Raw genomic sequence first — 21,190 nt, forward strand, 5'->3', positions numbered from 1 at the left:
GGATTCGAACCGCCAACCTTCTGATCAGCAGGCCCAAGAGACTCAGTGGTTTAGACCACAGCGCTACCCACTCCCTTTAATGTCATATAACTTCCTTATAAAACACGAGTGGGGGGGAAAGTGGAAATTCTGGAGTAAAGTTCTGTGGGAACATCTTCATTTGACCTTAGTTTGATATTTTAAATAATGACATCTAGTGATTAACATGTTTTTTTGTTTGTTTTTTTTACAGTCAGTTACATCAGTTTGGAATGATTTGGAATAACCATTCACTATATACTTTTGTATATAGTGCTTTGCTTGCAGCCATTTTTTATGGCCTGATAACCACTGTTTCAGAAGAAGTCTATATTATTTATAGAGCACAATATGATTTGATGAGTGGTTGTAGATTTTAACATGATTAACTGCCCTTTCATTGTTTAACCCATTACAGGTAAATGTACACATTGTGTGTGTGTGTGTGTGTGTATTGTGTGTGTATAGAAAAAGATATAGATATGTGGATATATATCTACTGTTTGAGAACTCTAAAGGGAGGTGAAAGGGAAGAAACAGTCACATAAACAAAAGCTAACAGAGAAGGAAAGGACATCCTTAATAGCTGTGTCATCGTTGACTTTGGGAATATAGAATCTGAATTATTTGTATTATTTACCATAACGCAACAGAGTCGAAATGCTTTTGACAACATTAATAAATTTAAGGGTGTCAATAATTTGGAAAATGCAGGTTAAAGACACAAACAAGTTCAAGGTTACCAGCATTAAGCCAAATACAAATCTAAAGGACAAGGTGACACTGATGTTGATGGAACACCTGTCAGTTTCAGTTGAGTAGGAAGGCAAATGGTCTGCAGGACAAAACATTCCTATGTTTCCTTTTCATCTTATTTGGCAACAGGGAGGAGGGGGCTAGAAAACTTGTACACCTTGCATGGGAGCAGGGACTTCAAAAGTCCTAACACCCGTTGAAATGAATGGGAACTGTACAAGTGCTCAGTTTCACATTTATATAAGAGTGGTATTTGAAGAATATGAATATGTCCAAAATATGTTAACCATTTTTGATAAATGGACTTCTAAAAAAAGAATATGAAGCTCAGTTGCACATTTGAACTTTTTTTTTTTTAAAAAAATCAGTATTTAAAAAATATTGTCAATAAGGTTGCAAAATCAATTGCTGCTCTCTCTCCAGGCTTTCGTTACCACCCCCCCCCCCCGTCATTAGATTTAGTATATAGACACACATTAACTTGTAAATGATGCGGCTGACGGCAGTGTTTGTTCAAGTCAATTTTTGAATCCGTTTGCTTGATATTTATTTGATCATAATAATTTCTGAGAAGATGAAAATCCTAATAATGAGAATCACACGAAAGCATCAACAGTCACGCAGTGTTTCTGGTGTCCTACAACTTATTTGCTGTCCGCTTTCCTTCCTGGGGATGTTAATTTTCTCATTTGCCTTTTCTTTGATTTTACTTTTCACCCTGGTAGAAGATGAGAGACAAGAGCAACATGTCAAAAGGTGAACAACACTGCCATCATTTAGAAATATATTTTTGGGAAATACACATATAGTTATTACAAGTTATGTATACATCTGTGTACCTGTATAATTATATTATTTGTACCCCGTCCATCTGACTGGGTTGTCCTGGCTACTTTGGGCGGCTTCCCCCCAAAATATAAAAACACAGGAGGACATCATATGCTAAAAACTTCCCTATACAAGGTTGCCTTAACGTCTCTTCTCAAAGTAAGATAGTTGTTTATTGCCTTGACATCTGGTGGGAGGGCGTTCCACAGGGCAGGCGCCACTACTGAGAAGCCCCTCTGTCTGGTTCCCTGTAACCTCACTTCTTGCAGTGAGGGAACTGTCAGAAGGCCCTTAGAGCTGGACCTTAGTGAATGATGGCGGTGGAGACACTCCTTCAGGTATACTGTGCCGAGGCCGTTTAGGGCTTTAAAGATCAGCACCAACACTTTGAATTGTGCTCGGAAACATACTGGTGGCCATTGTGGGTCTTTCAGGATTGGTGTTATATGGTTCCCAGACACCAATTTAGCTGCCGCATTCGGGATTAGTTGCAGTTTCCGAGTCACGGTCAAAGGTAGCCTCATGAAGTGCACTGTTTGACCTTGGGCCATTCATCCTCATCTACCTCATAGGGGTGTTGTGAGGAAGGTCAAGCTGAGAAATTGAACGTTGATGCATCGGTTTTATATGTGTTGGTATCAACCCTGCTACCTATCTTACCTCTCATTTATGATGCCCTCCTACATTAACGATTACATTCTGCTTGCCAGTCCTCTGGTATGACAGGAGAAACCAGTTCTTTAAACTTCTGCAAGGGGCAAGCTGCTTCACAGCCCGGCAAAACAAGAGCTTGGGGTGGAAGGTTTTTTTCGGCCCGATAGTGCATCTCAATGGTGAACTCACTGAAAAGAAGAAATTTACGTCATTAAGAGCATTATGTAGTCATTTCCATAAGATGCAGCCATATATCACCCAGGCCTCACTTCCATTTCATAAGAACTGATCTGAGAATTCTTCTGATAAGATGGGTGGACTTCTGTATTGCTAACCACGGAAGGCTCAAGACAAGTTGCTGATTTTCTTGACTGAATGCTAATCATCTTGATGGGATTTACTTAAAGAAGCAAAACCAACCCTTTGTCGCAAGCCGCCTGGTTGTTCAGTTTATTTCATGCATATATATTTAGAAATATGTCCCACAGATATCAATGGGGTTGATTCTGAAGTAAGCCTGCAAAGGATTTCATGCCTACAGGCAGCCCTTGTTGAATTCTGCCCAGGAACGTAGCCTTCAGGCAGTGCAATTATGGGCATAGTTGCTTAGAAGTAAATTTCATTGTGTTCAGTTGGGATTCTTCTCTATTAAGTGCGTTCAGGCATAATCATACACATGTTGTCTCAGAGGTGAGTCCCAGTAGGGCTTATGACCCATTAAGTGTGACTAGAACTGCACTATTGTTTTGGATGTGGTTTAACAAATCCTTTCATGAAATTGGATATTTTGTAGAATTTAGTCTTGTTTTTCTTTAATAATCGAGAAAAGTTAGGAAAAAGTGGGTAGACAACCTCTCTTGAGCATCTCTCAGTCTTTCATTTGGGAGGCCCATGACACCTTTTCATTGTTGCCCAATTCTAACCTGCTGTTTCAAGTAATTATGATTTAATTGGGGTTTCTCAGCTCTGCATCAATGATCAATATTGTAGATTTGGCACAAAGTGTGACTCAACCCTTTCTGTCTTTCAAAGGTATGCACACCTCAGCCACTCAGCTATGAAATAATTTTTCAATAGCATTTTGAACAGCCAGACGTCAAGCTCAAACGCAGAGGGAACGCAACTGATTTTTGACCCATTTCAGCAGTGCAGGAATTGTGAGAAGAAAGACTGTGTTTGAGAAGATGAGTGAATTTGCAGATGCTTACCCAATAAATCACTGATAATTATTGAATATACGAGTTCATATTTACCCACTGTCTTCTTTATATAGCTCAAAAAATAGGCAGGCGGCGTATGGAGGTAGCTTTACGTCAAAAAGATTGAGTGCTACTTGGAGAGCAACTATTGTGGTATCATGCTATAAAAGGGAGAAAAAAGAATTCCTTATAACTTTTACGACAGAAGTTTGTGTGTGTGTACATATGTGTATATATGAATATATAGAAAGAGAGTTCTTATCTCAGACTCTGCTAGTTTCAAAGGTGCCGTTTTAGACAAGGGCCTCATTATGGTCTCTAGGACATGTGATATTGCAAAGGGATCATGCTTGCAAATAATCTAAGCAGGCACTAAAGGGAATGAAATGTGCAACAAAATGGGGATGTAAGACCTTAGGCTAGTTCCAGACAGTCAGCTGATTTAGTATTTTAACATGTAGTTTCTTCACATTTGTAGCTCTGAGGCTGCCTTCAGTATCGATGAAACCTTATGTCAATCATCTCTCTCTCTTTCTCTGTGTAATTACTTTTATTTTGCCGGAACATGAGCTGTGTTGGGACCCTGATTTGGGCTGGAGGGCTATGCAGTTTTCCTACCCAAATCTCTCCCTACAGCCCCCCAAAGATAATGTACAGAATGTGGCCCAATCCAGACCAGGAGAGTAGGGCGACTCATCAAGAGCATAACTGTTTCCCCTTCAAAGTAAAAAGTGACACTCTGTTTTTCAACCCTGTTTTTAAAAGATGTGATGCGCATAATGTTACTTGAGTAGACAAATCGCATTTCCAAATAGTCTGCTTAAAGAGGGGAGCCAAAAAGTATCAGGAGAATGCGAGCTACAGAAGGTTTGGTCAATTTAAAATGTTCATACTTACGGCTGAATACATTAACATTTTTCTTCCATCAGTGGACTGAGTAGCCTCTGTCATCTTATTCAAAATATCTTTCACAAGGAGACCTTAATGGTGATGGAAAGGAATACAAATGCTGGTGAAACCAAGAAGCCCTTTTATCTTTAACCAATTGTTAAAGTAAATTGGCAAAGACTTTTTTTTCAGCTGGGGCAGAGAAGTTCTAACATTCTAGTAATACTCCCAATTCAATTGGGACAGTTGAAGGGTATACTTTATGTGTGCTGAGATGGTCTATATACACATAGGAATGTGACTTTGGACTCAGCTACATTAGGAAAGAAAGAAAGAGAGTTTTAAATGCGCTGTAACATTGAGACACCAGTTGGTGCTGTAGAGTTGGACACTTTGGCAATGTGACTTCCCACTATAAGCTTTATAATGCGTTTTCCTGAAATGTTTCTTTAATGAGTCTAAATCCAGCCTTTGTGTCTACACATGAGGCATGCAGCGCTTGGTGTCTCTGAGTGTCCAGCCTTCAATGCAGCCCTTGAACCAAGATAAGTTAGTTGCTCTTGCTTTAGATAATATGCATGCCATATAGAAAGATGTGGGCTTTGTTTTGCTTTTTCTTACCTCCTTGTAGTCGTGATTTCTTTTCTCTTTCGTGTATCCCAAACATTGCATTTAAGGAAAATGCCAAAAGATCTTTCAAATTGTCCATGACTTCGTCAGTGGCCCAGGCTGGTAATGACTGCTCATGCTTTTTCTACAGTTGAAAAGAAATAAAAGCGGGTGGTGATTCATCTATCAGCCATGCCTTTGCTCTCTCACTCTCATCTGTTCTGTTGTTTCACAGACCTTCATGTTTATATAGCGTGTTCTCCCTAAAAGAGAGCACGTTTTGCGGTTGGGGGATACAAGCCACCCTGCTGTTGCTGGGCAGATTTGGGATAAACCCAAGCCATTAAGTGGTTAAAATTGGGTTGCTGGGGAGTTTTGATTGTTGCCAATTTGGAGGAGGGGTCAGAGTCTTTAAATACAGGACGCCCAACGCTGGGCGTCCTCTTGGCCGTTTTGCACCGGATCACCCGCCCACCCTCCCTTTTATAGGGAGGGTTTCTTGATTGCTTGACCTTGCTATGCCTGTCATGGGGTCGTCTGCCTTGGAGCAGGGGCCTGGCAGGAATTTTGCCATCTGGCTGATTGGCTGGTGCCATTTGGTTTTTGCCTACTGCGTAGCAAATCGTCACAACTTGTAAGGTTGGCGGTTAGACATTGGTTAAAATTGGTTGGTGGAGGGGTAAGTGCCTACCCCTCCAATGGTGGTGTGAAAAGGGAATTCTGTTAAAGGAATCCAGGGGCTTGCCATTCTTTTCGTCCTTGTCCCTGGCATCGGAATTGGGCCGTGCAAGGCCCACAGGAACATGAGGGTGAGAAGTGAGGGACTGATGCCCAGCTTCATTTTCTCACCCAATACTTGTTTCCCACGCTGGCTTCCGTTGGAGTCCGGAAGGCCAGCTCTGTCCCTGGGGGCAAGGACAGATAGTCATAAAGCCACTCCCGAGCTCGAGAGGGGGTGGGGTTGTGGGCTCTCGCCCGCGACCACAGTCTCGCGGGGCTGGGAAGCCCCGCGGGAAAGTCAGGGATTCCCCGGCCTTAATTATTATGCATCTCCCCCGGGCCAGCCAACCGGCTGGCGAGGGGGCAGGGCCGGCCAGGGCAATTTAAGGTCAGGGCTGCCCTGGCTCGCCCCTTTCTCTCCTCGCACCGGCTCCAGATCGCTTTTCGCTTTGTCGTCCGTCCTCGTCAGCTGGAAGCAGGGAAGTATCTTTGCGGTTGGGGCGGGGGGTTTTCGGTTGCTTCGGCGTTGCCCACTTTGCAGTTTGCTTGTGTCCTGGCGTTGTTTCGGCTGCGTGCTGCATCAGGCTGCTGTTTGTCCCTAAGCTAGCGTCATTTCCCACGAGTGTCTGTGCCTGTGTTCCTCCTTATTACTCTTGCGTCTTTTCCCAGCCACCCCCCCCCCCCGGTACCCACAATTTCCTACTGTTGAACTGACCGATCTGCCGCAGCCTCCCCTCTCCTGACTCCTACTGTTGAACTGACCGATCTGCCGCAGCCTCCCCTCTCCTGTCTCCTACTGTTGAACTGACCGATCTGCCCCTGCTTGTGCGTGGTTTTGGCTGCTTTGAGTCCGGAAGGCCAGCTCTGTCCCTGGGGGCAAGGACAGATAGTCATAACCAATGCCTGATAATGTCTCTTATATGGCGCATAGGGAGGTGTGTGTGTACCAGCCTTTCTCAACCTGTGGGTCCCCAGATGTTGTTGAACTACAACTCCCATCACCCCTAGCTAGCAAGGCCAGAGCTCAGGTTGAGAACCACACAAAGGTAAAATGTACATTCATAGCTCTACACAACCTTGCCCCCTAAAACCACCACTGATAGGTGGTCCAACCTTGGAAGGTTTCCTAGATGGAAATGCATCCCTGAAGCTGAAAATGGTTCCTCATCCACAATGTAAACAGTAACTTGGACCACTGCAGCTTCTGCTACTATGGTACAACAGCCAAATAATATTGAAAGCAGTGTGGCTTTTATCTGCCATGTGCCACCTGACCTCGTCCTAAACCCCTTGGTCTTTTTTGTTGGGGATGAATGAGTTTCATATAGGTTTACTAGAAATTACCTGAACAAGTAAAGTATCATATGCATTCCAGAGTTTGTGACTGTTAAAATCCAGAAGAGCCTTCATATCGTATCCCAGGCTAGATGCTAATTGACCTAGAAATGGCTTAAAGATAAAGAGCAGAAGGATTAATGAACCAGTAAGTGCAAATGAATGGTAGGGCCTGATCCTGCAGTGACTGTCATTTTTAATGGGGCAGAGTTTTGCCCTGCCAGTTCCATAATGTGGGGGTGCTGCAGTAGCCCCTAATCTTAGAGGACAGAATTAAACAGTGGGCTTTCAGAGCTTGATCTTAAGGAGCACAAGGGGATTGAAAGCTATTGGCAAACAAGACTGAAATATACTGAGAGTCGAGTGTGGATTTCATGCTCTTTATTCAGCTCATAGTAGTGAGGAATGAAAGTTCCCCCCCAATATCTACTTTATATACATTATTTACAAAGTGGGCCGCACATGATTGGTTAATTCCGGGATTCTCCTGTAGGCCAATCAGGTTGCGGATTCACTTCCGCCTGAAGTTGGATAGGGTGGCTCCTGCAGACCAATCATACTGCTGCATTGTTCTAGGACCAATCAGACTGCTGCATTTTGGATCCTATTGTTCTAGGACCAATCAGACTGCTGCATTTTGGATCCTATTCAACTCAGTACATAACAAAGACATTAATAGGCAACCAGAGTGCTTTTGAGCATGCTCAATGGCCCCTGAAGACAGCAGCAGAAATAAAATTGACTGCCATTGTTCTGCACCAGTCAGGTTACAGCTTCGGAAGAGCCTTCAAAGGCAGACCCATGCAATGGTCATTTCGACTGCGAGATGGGAAAGATTTAGATTGCCTTGGGGACTTGGGATATGAATGGTGGGTTTGTTGAGCTCCAGTCAACTTGAATTTGCCAATACGGACACTTCCAACCTCTTACTACTTCCAGGTGGGATGCTACTACAGGCTGGAAAAATCCACATTCAGCCAAAGCCCATCTTATCTCTGCAGTCCTCCTTAATACCGGTGGGAACAGGTGGTCAAAGGAAATTACTGGCTGCTTTGAAAGAAAAGTGCTCCTGACAACTGGTGATAGTGACAGCAGTCTCAGTGTTCCACATGTGTGAAATAGTACAGACAGCGACCATTTTACGTGCGTCCGATTGATGTACCTCTGTGCACACACTCATTGCTGTGGATCTTGTGGCCAGAAGAGGGAATGGAACGGGGGTGGGAGTGTGGGCATAATGGGGTTTAATGAGGTGGGGCGGGCTTATGCATGCTCCAGCAATGCGCATGGGCACCGGGAACACCATTGATTTCAGTGGGATTTACTCGCATGGATTGCAGCCATAAGATTTTCCCTTTCCATTTCTTACCATTTGACTTTTCAGTTTTTCCTGGACTGTTTTGGATCCAAAAGTTTCCTTTAGAAGCTGACCGAACTTTGGACATGGAGCGTGAACAGGATAATGCAACAACTAATGAAATGAAATGAAACATATCAGCTAAAAAGACCTCCTCATATTGTCATCTGCCTGTGTATAATACTTATGCCCATCCTAAATTCAGATTATTAGTGGGAAGATGCTTGAAGAGCAACCAGTCAGTAGCGTGTGATTAGAACTCCCACTTTTTCTGTTGCAAAAAGTTGCCTTGGTCAGGGGCGGCTTGTGCCAAAGGCTTGGTGGGTTTGCATGGAGATAGAAACTAGAGCCTCCATGCTTGCTAGACTTTCAGTGCTGACCTTTCTACAGATGCCAGACTGATACTTTCAGGGCTGCTGACCTCACTTCCTCCTTCTTCACCCCACCTTTGAGAGGAGTTATCTTTCCTTTCTCGCTCTACTGCAGAGATGGAAGAGCAAGCATGGTTCTTTGTACATTTACCTCAGCTGCACCTAGGATCTGTCGTATCCAACAAATATTTCCTACAATAAACTTCACTTTCTTATTTTCCCTACTCAGAGTGTGACTGCAGCAAGGGTCAAGTGTGCCCCTCCGAGTAGGGGTTTTAATGCACACTGCAACTTCTGCTGGTGCATTTAAGCTCCAAGTGCCGTCACAGACTACCTTCCCCATGCCCATGGCCTTGGTCCATGGTCCCTTGGAGGGACGTGGGTGGTGCTGTGGGTTAAACTACAGAGCCTAGGACTTGCCGATCAGAGGGTCGGTAGTTCGCATCCCCGTGACGGGGTGAACTCCCGTTGTTTGGTCCCAGCTCCTGTCAACTAGCAGTTCGAAAGCACGTCAAAGTGCAAATAGATAAATAGGTACCGCTCCGGCGGGAAGGTAAACGGTGTTTCCGTGTGCTGCTCTGGTTCGCCAGAAGCGGCTTAGTCATGCTGGCCACATGACCCGGAAGCCATATGCCGGCTCCCTCGGCCAATAAAGCAAGATGAGCACCGCAACCCCAGAGTCAGTCATGACTGGACCTAATGGTCAGGGGTCCCTTTACCTTTACAGCTGGTTTTTGCAAATAGAAGCTCTAACGCTGTATCATAACTCCAAGACTTCTCTCTCTCTCTCTTATCTCTATTTATCTCTCTATTTAAGTGAAATATTCACCTCTCAGGTTGCCATGTTTCCATTGAACTGGGAGTGGAAAAGGTTAAAAATACCACACGTTTCCTTACCCTTTCATCTGAACGTGGCACAGTATGAACTGGAATTGGTTGCCAAGCGATCTCTGTGTTCCAGATTTGGTTTCCTTTAGGAGGAAAGAGTCCGGCCAGATTGGCTTGAGCACTCATAATGGTTCGATCATAATCTGTACTTCGGACATAAATCTGAGAAGGAAAAAATGAAAGAGTGGCTCAGGGTGGTATTGTTGTTTTGATCCTAGATGGTTGTTTTCCACAGGGGGAGGTTTAGATCTAACTTGCATACTCCCACACCAACCCACTTTCAGGGTTGCTGTTCTGGTGAGTGCTGTCTTCTTTTTCTGCCTGTGCCCCATCTCCTAACTGGAAATCCAGTGGGAGGGGAGGGACAGAACCAGGAGGACACGGGAAAGGAAAGACAGGGACTTTCACCTTCTCTCGCCCTCTCTGCTGCAATGATCATAGTAGCCATTGTAAGGAAAGGTTGGCGATGGAAAGTCACTGCGGATGCTGCCAGGCTTGTGGGGATTACAATTATGAGTAAATTTTGAACACATGGTGGAAATCACTACACTTCGGCTTGTATTTGCTTGTCCCAATCCAACAAGCATGGGGAAACTCACCCATAGCTAAGCGGCATTTTAGAATGAATTGATTTTAGAATGTATTTCAATTAAATGATTGTGATTTTATGTAAACTGTGTTACTTTTACTGTTGTTAGCCGCTCTGAGCCCGGCTTCGGCTGGGGAGGGCAGGATATACATAAAAAATTATTTATTATTATTATTATTATTATCATCATAGTTTGACCCTAACATTATATTAGTATAAATGTTATTGCTGAGAAAACGGGGAAGTTAGTTCCAATACTTACTTCCTTTCGCTTGTATTCATCACTTAAGAAGCCCTTATATCTCTCCTTTATGAATTGACCCAACAAGTATTGCTGCCGCATTCCACGCTGTGGGAAAAAGGAAAAGTATGCATGTAAAACTCATTGATGCAATTTACCGTCCCCTCCAAGCTACTTCTGACTATTTCAAAGGATAAAGGAACACTTTGTGTATTCTAGGCTCGCGGTGTTGGGTGTACATTACATCATCATGAAAAAGCTAAGCTCTGGATTTTGGCCTCTTCCTTTCCGCAGCACCAGGAGAACAAGGTTAACATCTAGATTTGTGGCAGGTCTCCAAGACTGAAAAAAGAGGCTGGACCAGATTCTGTTACAAGTTATGGATGTGTGTTGATATGGCTGTAGCTCTCAGATCACTGGCATTGTTCTAGAGCTGGGTTATGAACGCCATTTCCATTCAGAGCCCCAACTGCGGACTATGATAGTGGGAGCTGCATTTTGGCAACTTCTGCAGCCTGGGAGCAAAATGTTCGCTGCTCTTCGTTGAGCGGGGGCTTATGATGGTGGCATCAGGTTTTCTTCTTCTAAACAATGTTTTGTTGCCATTCCACATCCTGCTTGATGCATGGCTTTTCCCTTCTCGCCCACAGCAATATTCTTGGAACAACACTACCTCATGAGGAAGTGTCGTTTATAAGGACTCAGTTTGGGGTGAGGAAGATGGAACCCATGCTCAACAGCAGCAAAAGATTAGAACGTTGCAAAATTTCTAAATGCTGCAATTGACCTTAGACTATGATTGCTCTTTGCTTTTTTTTTTTTAATAAATTTATGTAGTTAACATTCTGTAATTTGGGTTAGTGGACCATACATAAATTATATTACTGTTTGTGTACATTGTACTGAAATGGGCATTGCTATTATTGGAGCCTGAAATAATAAATAACAACGTTTCAGAAGTTTCAGAAGCTTTGTAGAGATTTGGACGTTTGAGCAGTATAGCCATTCTGTTAAATAAAATAATAAAACTAATAATTAGTATCTTAATGAGTATTATATAAAGGCAAACTAATCAACAAAATACGTTTTCATTTCTTAGAGCATTATCAGACCGTTGTGAGCTGTCCATATCCTTGTGGCCAGACGTCTTCGTTGACCACATTAGTGGGGAAAGTTGAAAGAGGGCTTCTGTCGCCATGCCGGTAAACCTGGTGAAATGTTTTGAAGATTGCATTAGTTTTAATAGAAAATAGAATTTGATGCAATCTATTGGAATTAAATATTAGCTGCCCTGCTGCCACTCTAAATGTGAAGCACACAACCCTCTCACAACATTACTCCATACCTGTCTACTCACAAGTCCCAATGACTTGACTTCAGTAGGTCCTGCTTTTTAAGTAAGTGGCTATAATATTAAAGCCTTCGTCTATCAGAGAAATGCACTATGAAAAAGCCGCCAGAATATCTCCTGGCTATCCTGTGCCTCTGCAATTCTGTGCAGGGCTGAGAGGTTGAAGGGGACTCGCTAATACAGCTGTATTTTGAATTTAGTTTTTGTCCTTTTGAGAGGAGAACACAATGTATGTCAGGAATTTCTAGAGCAGTGGTTTCTCCTGGACCATTTGAAAACTGCTGATGGTCTTGGTGGACCACTTAATGATTTTTATTAATTAATGTAGTGCTTGCAATCTGCTCTGTGATGTATAATTTTTAATTATATTTTTAGTGCTTCTTTCAGGTCTTATATCTTATTGTACTACACTTTGCATTTCATATAATTCAAACTGCAAAAAATGGAAGAAAGAAAATAAGTATTCAAAATCATCATGAGTACTTCATGAGGACATGTTGCAGGGCACCTGAAGGAAGGGCATGGACCACAGTTTGGGAAGCCCTATTCTAGAGCTAACAGACTTTGAGGGTGGGTATCTACAAAAGGAAGACTGTCAACAATACTGTTGTGTGCTGCAAAGAATAAGTGATAGTTTGCATGCAACTTTAGTGCTGTACAGTTGGAAAAAGGAAGCAAAAGGGGAATATAATATTTTCTCATATTCAGAAAACATGCATTGCAAAATCTGCTGACTGTTGGGCATTGACATTCAGATGTCAAGTGAAATATTGTATGCACTGAACACTTACAAGCCCATTGTGTGTTCTTCATAAAGCTGACCAGAAAAACCGAGAGTTTAAATTCAATTAGACAGTATTTGGTTCAAGCTCTTTGTATACTTGCTTCCTTGTTTAGATATTTTATACCCTGTCCTTTAAACAATGCTTTTTGTGTGTGGTGGTACTTAGCATCATTCATCAAAAGCATTGTGTGGGATGGGAATAATGGAAAGATGGCAACCACAAAATATGGTTAGAAATAGGGGGTAAAAGGTAAAGGTACCCCTGCCCGTACGGGCCAGTCGTGACCGACTGGGGTTGTGCGCCCATCTCGCTTAAGAGGCGGGGGGCCAGCGCTGTCCGGAGACACTTCCGGGTCACGTGGCCAGCGTGATGAAGCTGCTCTGGCGAGCCAGCACCAGCGCAGCACACGGAAACGCCGTTTACCTTCCCGCTATAAAGCGGTACCTATTTATCTACTTGCACTTAAGGGTGCTCTCGAATTGCTAGGTGGGCAGGAGCTGGGACTGAACGACAGGAGCTCACCCCGCCGCGGGGATTCGAGAAATAGGGGGTAGGGGTGGGATATTCCTAGTGGTCTTTTTTAAGCGGGGAGGGAAGAGAAAAAGCTCAGAAATTTCCTCATAAAAACAAACCTTCTGAAAAAAATTCTACTTAGCATGTCAAAATGCATAAAATTATTCACAGGAACATAATTTAGAAAGAAGAACAGCAAAGATCAACACTGTCAAGGTCATTGTTAGCAATAAAAAGAAGACCTCATGCTTACCAATACAACATACTTCAGTTCCCTTCCTGTGATACTTGGGAGAAGCAGACCCAAGAACAGGATGAAGAAGGCGAAGCCACAACTATGGAAACCGTGCCACAGATGCATCACTGACCCCGTTGCTCCCCGTTAGTGAAGGTGGAAAGGGGGAAAGTTGTGCTTTATAAAGAGCAAACCAAGGGGTGGAGACTCTCTCTAAATTTGATCTTGGAGTTTAACTTGATGGCTACTGATTTATGTATTTTTGTAATATAGTCAAGGACTGAGAAGGAAATGCCAAATTCTGTAGGCCTGGAGGACCACACTTGCCTGGAGGCTGTGCCACATTGCTTTCCTCCAAAAGGAAGGACACTTAGGTCTCTGCTTATGGGCAGGGAACCAAAGATAATGGGGAGGTTGCAGTCTCAGACCTCCAGGAAGAACATCATGGCAGTTTGAAGGTGAGCCTTGACCTTTCCAGTTGGCCAGAGAAGGAATAGCTGCAGGAAGCTTACTCCAACCCCTTGCCATCCCCAGCTCAGTTTGTGCATATGCATTCATGTTATTATGGGCTTTTGTTAGCTTGCTTGAGGACCGCTCAATCCAGTGGTAGGTGGGGTGCAAATCTTCTAAATAAATAAGCAAACATAGTGGCATTGCTGCCAGGAGGGGAGAAACACGCCACTCGCCCACCACACTGGTTGTCACTCAGGGTAAAGGTATATCAGTGATGGTGGTAACAATAACCCAAACCTATTTAGAAGATAAAAGGGACGCGGGTGGCGCTGTGGGTTAAACCACAGAGCCTAGGACTTGCCGCTCAGAAGGTTGGCGGTTCAAATCCCCGCGACGGGGTGAGCTTCCGTTGCTCGGTCCCTGCTCCTGCCCACCTAGCAGTTCGAAAGCACATCAAAGTGCAAGTAGATAAATAGGGACCACTCCGGCAGGAAGGTAAACGGCGTTTCCGTGCGCTGCTCTGGTTCGCCAGAAGCGGCTTAGTCATGCTGGCCACATGACCCGGAAGCTGTACGCCGGCTCCCTTGGCCAATAAAGCGAGATGAGCGCTGCAACCCCAGAGTCGGCCACAACTGGACCTAATGGTCAGGGGTCCCTTTACCTTTTATTTAGAAGATATTCTATGCAAAAATTTATAGGACAAGTTATAATATCTGCTGGAAATGAAAAAAGGTACATTTTATCATATGTGGCGGACATGTAAGGTAATAAAAGCTTTCTGGGAGATGATATATTATGAAATTTAAAAAGTGCTGAAAATAACTTTTGTTAAGAACCCAGAAGCCTTTTTATTAGGAGTTATAGGTACCGACATACCAAAGGAGCAGAAAAGACTTTTTATGTATGGAACAACAGCCGCCCGGATGCTACTAGCCTAAATATGGAAAGAAGACAAAGCTCCCTATCAGAGAAGAATGGCAAAGCAAGCTGATGGACTATGTCGAGATGGCAAAACTGACAGGAACACTCAGAAACCAAGAGGACAAAAACTTTATAAAAGAATGGGAAAAAATTATAAGCTATTTAGGAGACCACTGTAAGCAGATGGAAACAAAAGCAGGATTTTAACTTTACTTGTAGTGTTAAAATTACCATGGATAATATGGTTTGATATAAAAATTGGAGAGTGGAAGAATATGTAGTACAGTATTAAATGTTTAAAATGGGACCCCGTGGAGGGGATGGAAGGAAGTCCTGAGATTTGGAGGAATCTCTATATGAATATACTTTACGATTCTTTGCTTATAACTTTGTATATGTAAAACCAATAAAAATGATTAAGAAGAAGATATTCTGTACAGATGCATAATCTCATGGTCAATTGAAGTATTTGTATGGGGAAATAATCATGGTCAGTCAAGGAGGACATCAGCACAGCACAATACCATTATCTCCATAGATTAAGTGTTCATTGAAGAAGAGAATGTTAAAAAGCTGAGGTACATAATATTGTAGAAACAGACCCAACCGCCAATGGACCATAGCAACATTTGCCCTTAGCAGAAATTGGACACAGACATCATAGGCATCCATTATGGTCAGGATTATGCCCTTTAGCTAATATAGGACATCTAAGATTTGCAAGAGAGGAACCGAGTGTACCTGGTTGTTTGAGGGAAATGGAAATTATATTTCATGGCTCTAAGGAAAGGACACGTTGCCATAATCTTTTCCATTAATTAAGATTCCGTAGTAGACACATGTTCAATAATTGAAAATAAGAACAAAATGGGGGTGCTTTCACATATGAATAGCAAACTCCAGGGCAACAGGATTTTAGTGATGTATAGCTGCACCATTTTACCTCACAAAGGCTTGGCATACAGATGTAACGATTTAATTTATTTAGATTGTTTAGCAAAGGTCTCTGGAGGTTATCACAGCAAAGGTTTTATACAGATGTAAATAACATGAATATCAGTACATCAGTAAGGATTTCACAAAAATGATATCATTTACAGAAGTGTCGTGAAATTAATAACATATAGCACAATCTTTCCACAGAAATGTCTTTTGAGATGTGGCCTCCTGAAGCTTGAGCTTCACGCTGACAGGAGCAGAAACAACATTTTCACATTTACCTCAGCTCCACAGCAGTTTTCTCAGAAGTTGTCATGCTCAGGAACTAAAATTTAGAGCCCTTTATAACAAAAAAGATATTAACAAAAAAAGAGGGGAACTTACAGTGCTGGGGAAATTGATAACTCATTTTGAAAGTTTAAGGGAAGCCTCACTACCAGCCTGCACTTAAAGGTTCAGGGCCGTACAGAAAGGTAACATTGGGCATATCCAAATTTTCTGAGGTAACGAGTTAGTTGCCCATAATGGTGGCCGCTCTTTCCCTCACCTCTCCCACTGAACACGTTTGCCCTTGTTAAAGTAATGTACAGCAGTAACGTACACAAGCTCTTCCTAGGTTCAAGGTTTCAAGGAGAGGAGAAGAAGCAAGAATGCTTCATGTCAAAGGTGGGAGCCTTGCCCACCAACACTTCACCCCACTCATCATAATCGTTGACTGAGGTGGTTGCTTTATTCTGCCCAATGGTAGGGCCGGCCACAGAACCAACTGTTATAGTGAGTCCTACTTAGTGAGTCCTCTCACTGAGTTTGCATGCTTATCTCCACAAGCCGTGTGTGAGTGTGTGTGTACACCTCCCCCGCTGAAACTCCGTATAGCATTTGATGCATCTAATGAAATGGACCGTAGTCTTTTCTTACGCCATAATAAATTTGGTTATCTTTAAGGTAAGATTCTCTGGGTGACAGTCAACTAAATGCTACTCAGACCTACTGAAATTAATTTACCTGATCCTTAATTTCAATTGGTCTACTCTGAGTAAAATGTAGTTGACTACTACCCTTTGGAAGGGACGCGGATGGCACTGTGGGTTAAACCACAGCCTAGGACTTGCCGATCAGAAGGTCGGTGGTTTGAATCCCCGCAACGGGGTGAGTGCCCATTGTTCGGTCCCTGCTCCTGCCTACCTAGCAGTTCGGTCCCTGCTCCTGCCTACCTAGCAGTTTGAAAGCATGTCAAGTGCAAATAGATAAATAGGTACCGCTCCGGCAGGAAGGTAAATGGCGTTTCCGTGCGCTGCTCTGGTTCGCCAGAAGCGGCTTAGTCATGCTGGCCACATGACCCAGAAGCTGTACGCCGGCTCCCTTGGCCAATAAAGCGAGATGAGCGCCGCAACCCCAGAGTCGGCCAAGACTGGAGCTAATGGTCAGGGGTCCCTTTACCTTTACCTTTACTACTCTTTGGAAACTGTAGTTAGATCCTTTGAACTCATTAGGACTTACTTTGCAGGAAACATGCCTAAGGCCAGTTGTGGTCAGGTACCTCCTTAGATCCCCCCCCCCCCAAGTTGATGATTCAAGGGGTAGCTGTTTAGGTAAGAAATGTTTTTCACATAGTGAAATACAGTGGGATTGAGCAGGAACCAACAGGTTACTTTCCGTCCCCAGATCTGTTCCCCTGAACTGGAGCACCTTGGAATCGTTTGGATCAAGGTGCACATGTCAAAAATATGCTCCTTCAGAAAGGGTGGAACTACCTTGCCAAAAAAAAAAAAAACCTATGCCTGCAGCAATCATACTGCTACTGTTCAGTTTTCTACCCCGCCTACAAAAAAACCCAGAGGCTTTGTGAGTTCTCAAAAGAGACTGGAAAAAGCACAGGGGAAACACAGGAGAACAAATATTTGATTATGTTACGTAGCTTCCCCATTAAACGTGAAAGGGGGGAAAGTGGAAATTATTTTTTTCCTATTTTTTTTGGGTTTGTAAAAAACTGTTATTTATTTTGACAAAGTAATAATCATAAATAAATAAATAAGAATAAAAATGTGCACCCCACCACCGAGACCATTCCATTGTAACTATCCAACCTCCCAAAATTTCAACACCTCTTGTGATGATTTGATCCCTTTCCGTTTTAACAGTACAAATTCTACAGACACCCTCCCTATCTCCTCAAAATAATTTCACCTGCATATTCCCCATCTTACCTTAATGGCACATGTTAATTTATCATTAATAGCTATATCCCAGATCTCTTTCTACCATTCTTCCATTTTCTATTCTGCTTGCCCCTTCCACTTCCTAGCTATAATAATTCATGCAGCTGTCAATAAATTTGTGAGCAAGTCCTTCATAGCCTGTGAACCTTCCAGGCCATCGTAAATTGATAATAATGCTACCTCTGGACTTTCGGTCAGCTTTAACTCAATGATTTCTGTTATCTCCTTAAACACCCCTTGCCAAAAAATAATAATATTGTACATATTTACACCCCCACCACATGTGAACATAATTCCCTGTTTCCTGGCATCCCCTCCAACATAACACCGAATATTCCTTGTTTATTTGAGTGGAGATTCTGACTTACAGTGAAAAACATCCCTGGCTGACTTAACCACAATCTGAGATTTGAAGGAGTAGAGTGACATCTAGTGAGTAAGTTCTTTTTCACAGTTTTGTCAGTTTAGATATTTATGCACACCCAATCGATGTGTACATTTGTTCTACATGCTTCATTGGGGTCATTCATTATGGCCCAAAGGGGTACCGTTATTCTCCATATTAAATACCCCACACCCAGGTTAATCATGAAAAGACCATGATTGTTTTTTGATAGGATAAACTTATTGGTTTCTGTAATTAGTAGAATCCAGAAGTGTCTGAATTCAGAAGTATACAAGTATGCAGATTCTTTCCCTGCAAATTCTATTGCTGGAAAAACAGTAGCAACTCCTTGAGTACTTCAGGAATATTTTTCAATATGAATATATTGATACCACTTTTTCAGAAGAACAGAGGAAGTTGTTTATAGAGCGCAATACAATTTTATGACCCGTTGAAGATTTTAACTACCTGCTGCAACCCCCCCCCCTATATAAATGACTTCTGTTTGAGAAATCTAAAGGGAGGGGGAAGGGTGGCAACATCCATGTAAATAAAAGCCACCACAGAGAGAAGGAAAGAGCATCTTTAATAGTTGTTGTGCCACTACTGAATTCAGGAAGTTAGAATCTGAATTATTTGCACATCAGAGCCAAAATGCTTTTACAACCTCAAAAAGTTGAAGGCTGTCAGTAATTTGGAAAATGCAGGTGAAAGACATTAACAAGTTCAAGGCTATCAGCATTATGAAAAAATACGCATTTAAAAAGGACAGGTTGACACTGATTTTGACAAAGCCAGCAGGGCAAACCATTGGAATTGTTGTGAGTTGCTCTTGTTGTTTTGCAGGGTTAGGCTGTACCATAACTGTCAACTTTCCCCCTTGACAGCTATGGGCTGTACATCTGAGTCCCTTCTAATTGCTGGATCCAGCAACGATTCCATTGCTGGAATAGTCAGGCCAACTTCTTTGTAATGACCCTAAGCATGGACCCTCGATTTCTGCTTCAATCCAAGGCTGTGGCAATGGGAGAAGCAAGATCTTTTGGGAGTGTTGATGCCGTGAGCCCCTCCACTGTAAGCTCAGGTTGCATATATGTGTAAATAAACCATATATCATAAAGACACCACAGTCTCTGCTGTACCTCATTCCGAAGGAAACATGAACCCTGGGAAAGTGTCTGGAATCTCAATCCACTCAGTGATTGGGGTGTCATGCAACAATATGTTTCTCTCCCCACCCACACATCTTCTTTGACATAGGGAGGAGGGAGCTGGCACAGCCTTTGCAGCTGGCATGGGATCAGGCACTTCAAAGCTGTAGGAACTGAACAGAGCTGAGATCCTGTACAAATTGTCCTGGTAGCACAGTCCTCCTTTCCCAATGTTTCTCCTTTATTGTTTCTGGCAGGTTGCCTGCCCCCTGCCCAGCTCCCATGAATGATCTATATCCATTGTTTACTGCACTAGATGTGTTGTCAGAATTCAAACCTTCTGGCCGATCCAACAGCTCGATAAATGAACGCGGTGCTTGAAGAATACAGGATTTGCACATGAAATAGGTAAATGGGTTTCTGAAAAAGATTATTGGAGTGTCTCCACCCCCATCGTTCTGCCCGGACACTGAGGTCCAGCTCCGAGGGCCTTCTGGCGGTTCCCTCATTGTGAGAAGTGAGGCTACAGGCAACCAGGCAGAGGGCCTTCTCGGTAGTGGCGCCCGCCCTGTAGAACACCCTCCTGTCAGATGTCAGGGAAATAAACTGACGCGCAGCGTAAATTAATAATGCAGAGTTTTTAATTGAATAAAAGCTTTACTGAGTTAAAATAAACTTCTTCATAAACAACATGGTTCCAAAGAAGCTTGACTGAGATTACATACTGGCTCTGTTCACAACTGAGGCAGACTGACTCTGTTCACAACTGAAATCTTACAGAGAGCACAAAGTGAAACTGGCTGCTAAGTCACATGTCAGAGTGACTCAACACCTAGAAGTTAGCAGTTAGGCCTGAATAGCTTTAGTAGGCCCAAATGATTGTGCAGTCCCAGCACTTCCCAGCTTGCTTTGCTGCTTCTGCTCTTATATGTCTTTGTCACATGACATAAACATCTATCTGACTTTGAGAAGACATCTGAAGGCAAACCTGTTTAGGGAAGTTTTTAATGTTTGATGTTTTATCGTGTTTTTAATATGTTGGGAGCTGCCCAGAGAGGCTGGGGAAACCCAGCCAGAAGGGTGGGGTATAAATATATTATTATTATTATTATTATTATTATTATTATTATTAAGCTCAGTAGCACTTGGGAATGCTTTATCCTAACCCTTATATCTGTCAGTAACGTTGCAAAAAAGATCCTTGTTTTCCCCCAACCCCCAGACGCTTTCCCGGTCCCAAGAATTTACAGTTCAGCAGCGTATAAATACACATTAACTTGCAAATGATGTGGCATTTGGTGGTGTTTGCTCAAACTAATTTATTGCAACTATTTGCCTGATTTTTATTTGATTAGAATCATCACTGGGAAGAAGAAAACGTTGATGAGGAGGACCGCATGAAAGCACCAACAGTCATGTAGTGCTTCTGGTGTCCCACAACTTATTTGCTCTCCAGTTTCCTTCCTGAGGATGTTAATTTGCTGATTTGCCTTTTATTTGACTTTCCTTTTCATCCTGGTAGAAGATGAGAGATAACAGCAGCATCCAGAAAGGTCAAAAACACTGCCAATATTTGGGAAATATGCAGATAGTCATTATATGTTATGTATACATTTGCGTTCCTTTTAGATCTATGTCCATCTATAGTACATGAGAGCCAGGGTGATGTATCGGTTAGGGTGCAGGACTAGGACCAGGGAGACCTGGGTTCAAATCCTCCACTTTTCAATGAAGTACACTGACTCAGCTTGGGCCAGCCACACAGTCTAGCCCACTTCGTAGGGT

At 42.9% G+C, this 21,190-nt stretch overlaps 2 protein-coding genes and 1 long non-coding RNA gene across 6 annotated transcripts in view; 1 reads left to right on the plus strand and 2 right to left on the minus strand.

The window, feature by feature from the left end:
* The window catches only part of LOC310660402 (lysosomal acid phosphatase-like), a 34,924-nt gene extending 18,216 nt beyond the window's left edge, over positions 1 to 16,708 (minus strand). The window contains exon 1 of one of the 3 annotated variants that reach the window (XM_083405112.1): positions 16,656 to 16,708. The gene's annotated coding sequence lies outside the window, so the exon portion shown is untranslated. Of the gene's footprint in view, positions 1 to 14,270; positions 14,735 to 16,655 lie in introns of those variants that run through there. The other 2 variants (XM_083405110.1, XM_083405105.1) reach the window with 2 other exon arrangements.
* LOC310660403 (lysosomal acid phosphatase-like) lies at positions 1,283 to 15,564 on the minus strand. Of its 2 annotated transcripts, none has more exons than XM_083405114.1 (11): positions 15,453 to 15,564; positions 11,566 to 11,661; positions 10,475 to 10,561; positions 9,633 to 9,785; positions 8,377 to 8,478; positions 7,017 to 7,121; positions 4,965 to 5,097; positions 4,353 to 4,435; positions 3,510 to 3,616; positions 2,263 to 2,444; positions 1,283 to 1,492 (listed from the first exon to the last, which is right to left on the minus strand). In XM_083405114.1, exons 3-10 carry the CDS (start codon positions 10,553 to 10,555, stop codon positions 2,288 to 2,290), a joined length of 921 nt encoding a protein of 306 aa, XP_083261240.1. In that variant the 5' UTR covers positions 10,556 to 10,561; positions 11,566 to 11,661; positions 15,453 to 15,564; the 3' UTR covers positions 1,283 to 1,492; positions 2,263 to 2,287. The 2 variants fall into 2 exon arrangements, with proteins under 2 accessions (XP_083261240.1, XP_083261239.1); XM_083405113.1 differs by lacking the exon at positions 15,453 to 15,564 and adding an exon at positions 13,356 to 14,236.
* Positions 16,709 to 17,671: 963 nt separating the features above from the next.
* Positions 17,672 to 20,856, plus strand: LOC310660524. Its single transcript, XR_014503477.1, has 3 exons — positions 17,672 to 18,305; positions 19,722 to 19,813; positions 20,761 to 20,856. It is a non-coding gene; the product is annotated as an uncharacterized lncRNA (long non-coding RNA).
* The last annotated feature ends 334 nt before the right edge of the window (positions 20,857 to 21,190 follow it).

Source organism: Podarcis tiliguerta, assembly GCF_965153285.1.
Source record: "Podarcis tiliguerta genome assembly, chromosome: 12".
NCBI lineage: Eukaryota > Metazoa > Chordata > Lepidosauria > Squamata > Lacertidae > Podarcis > Podarcis tiliguerta.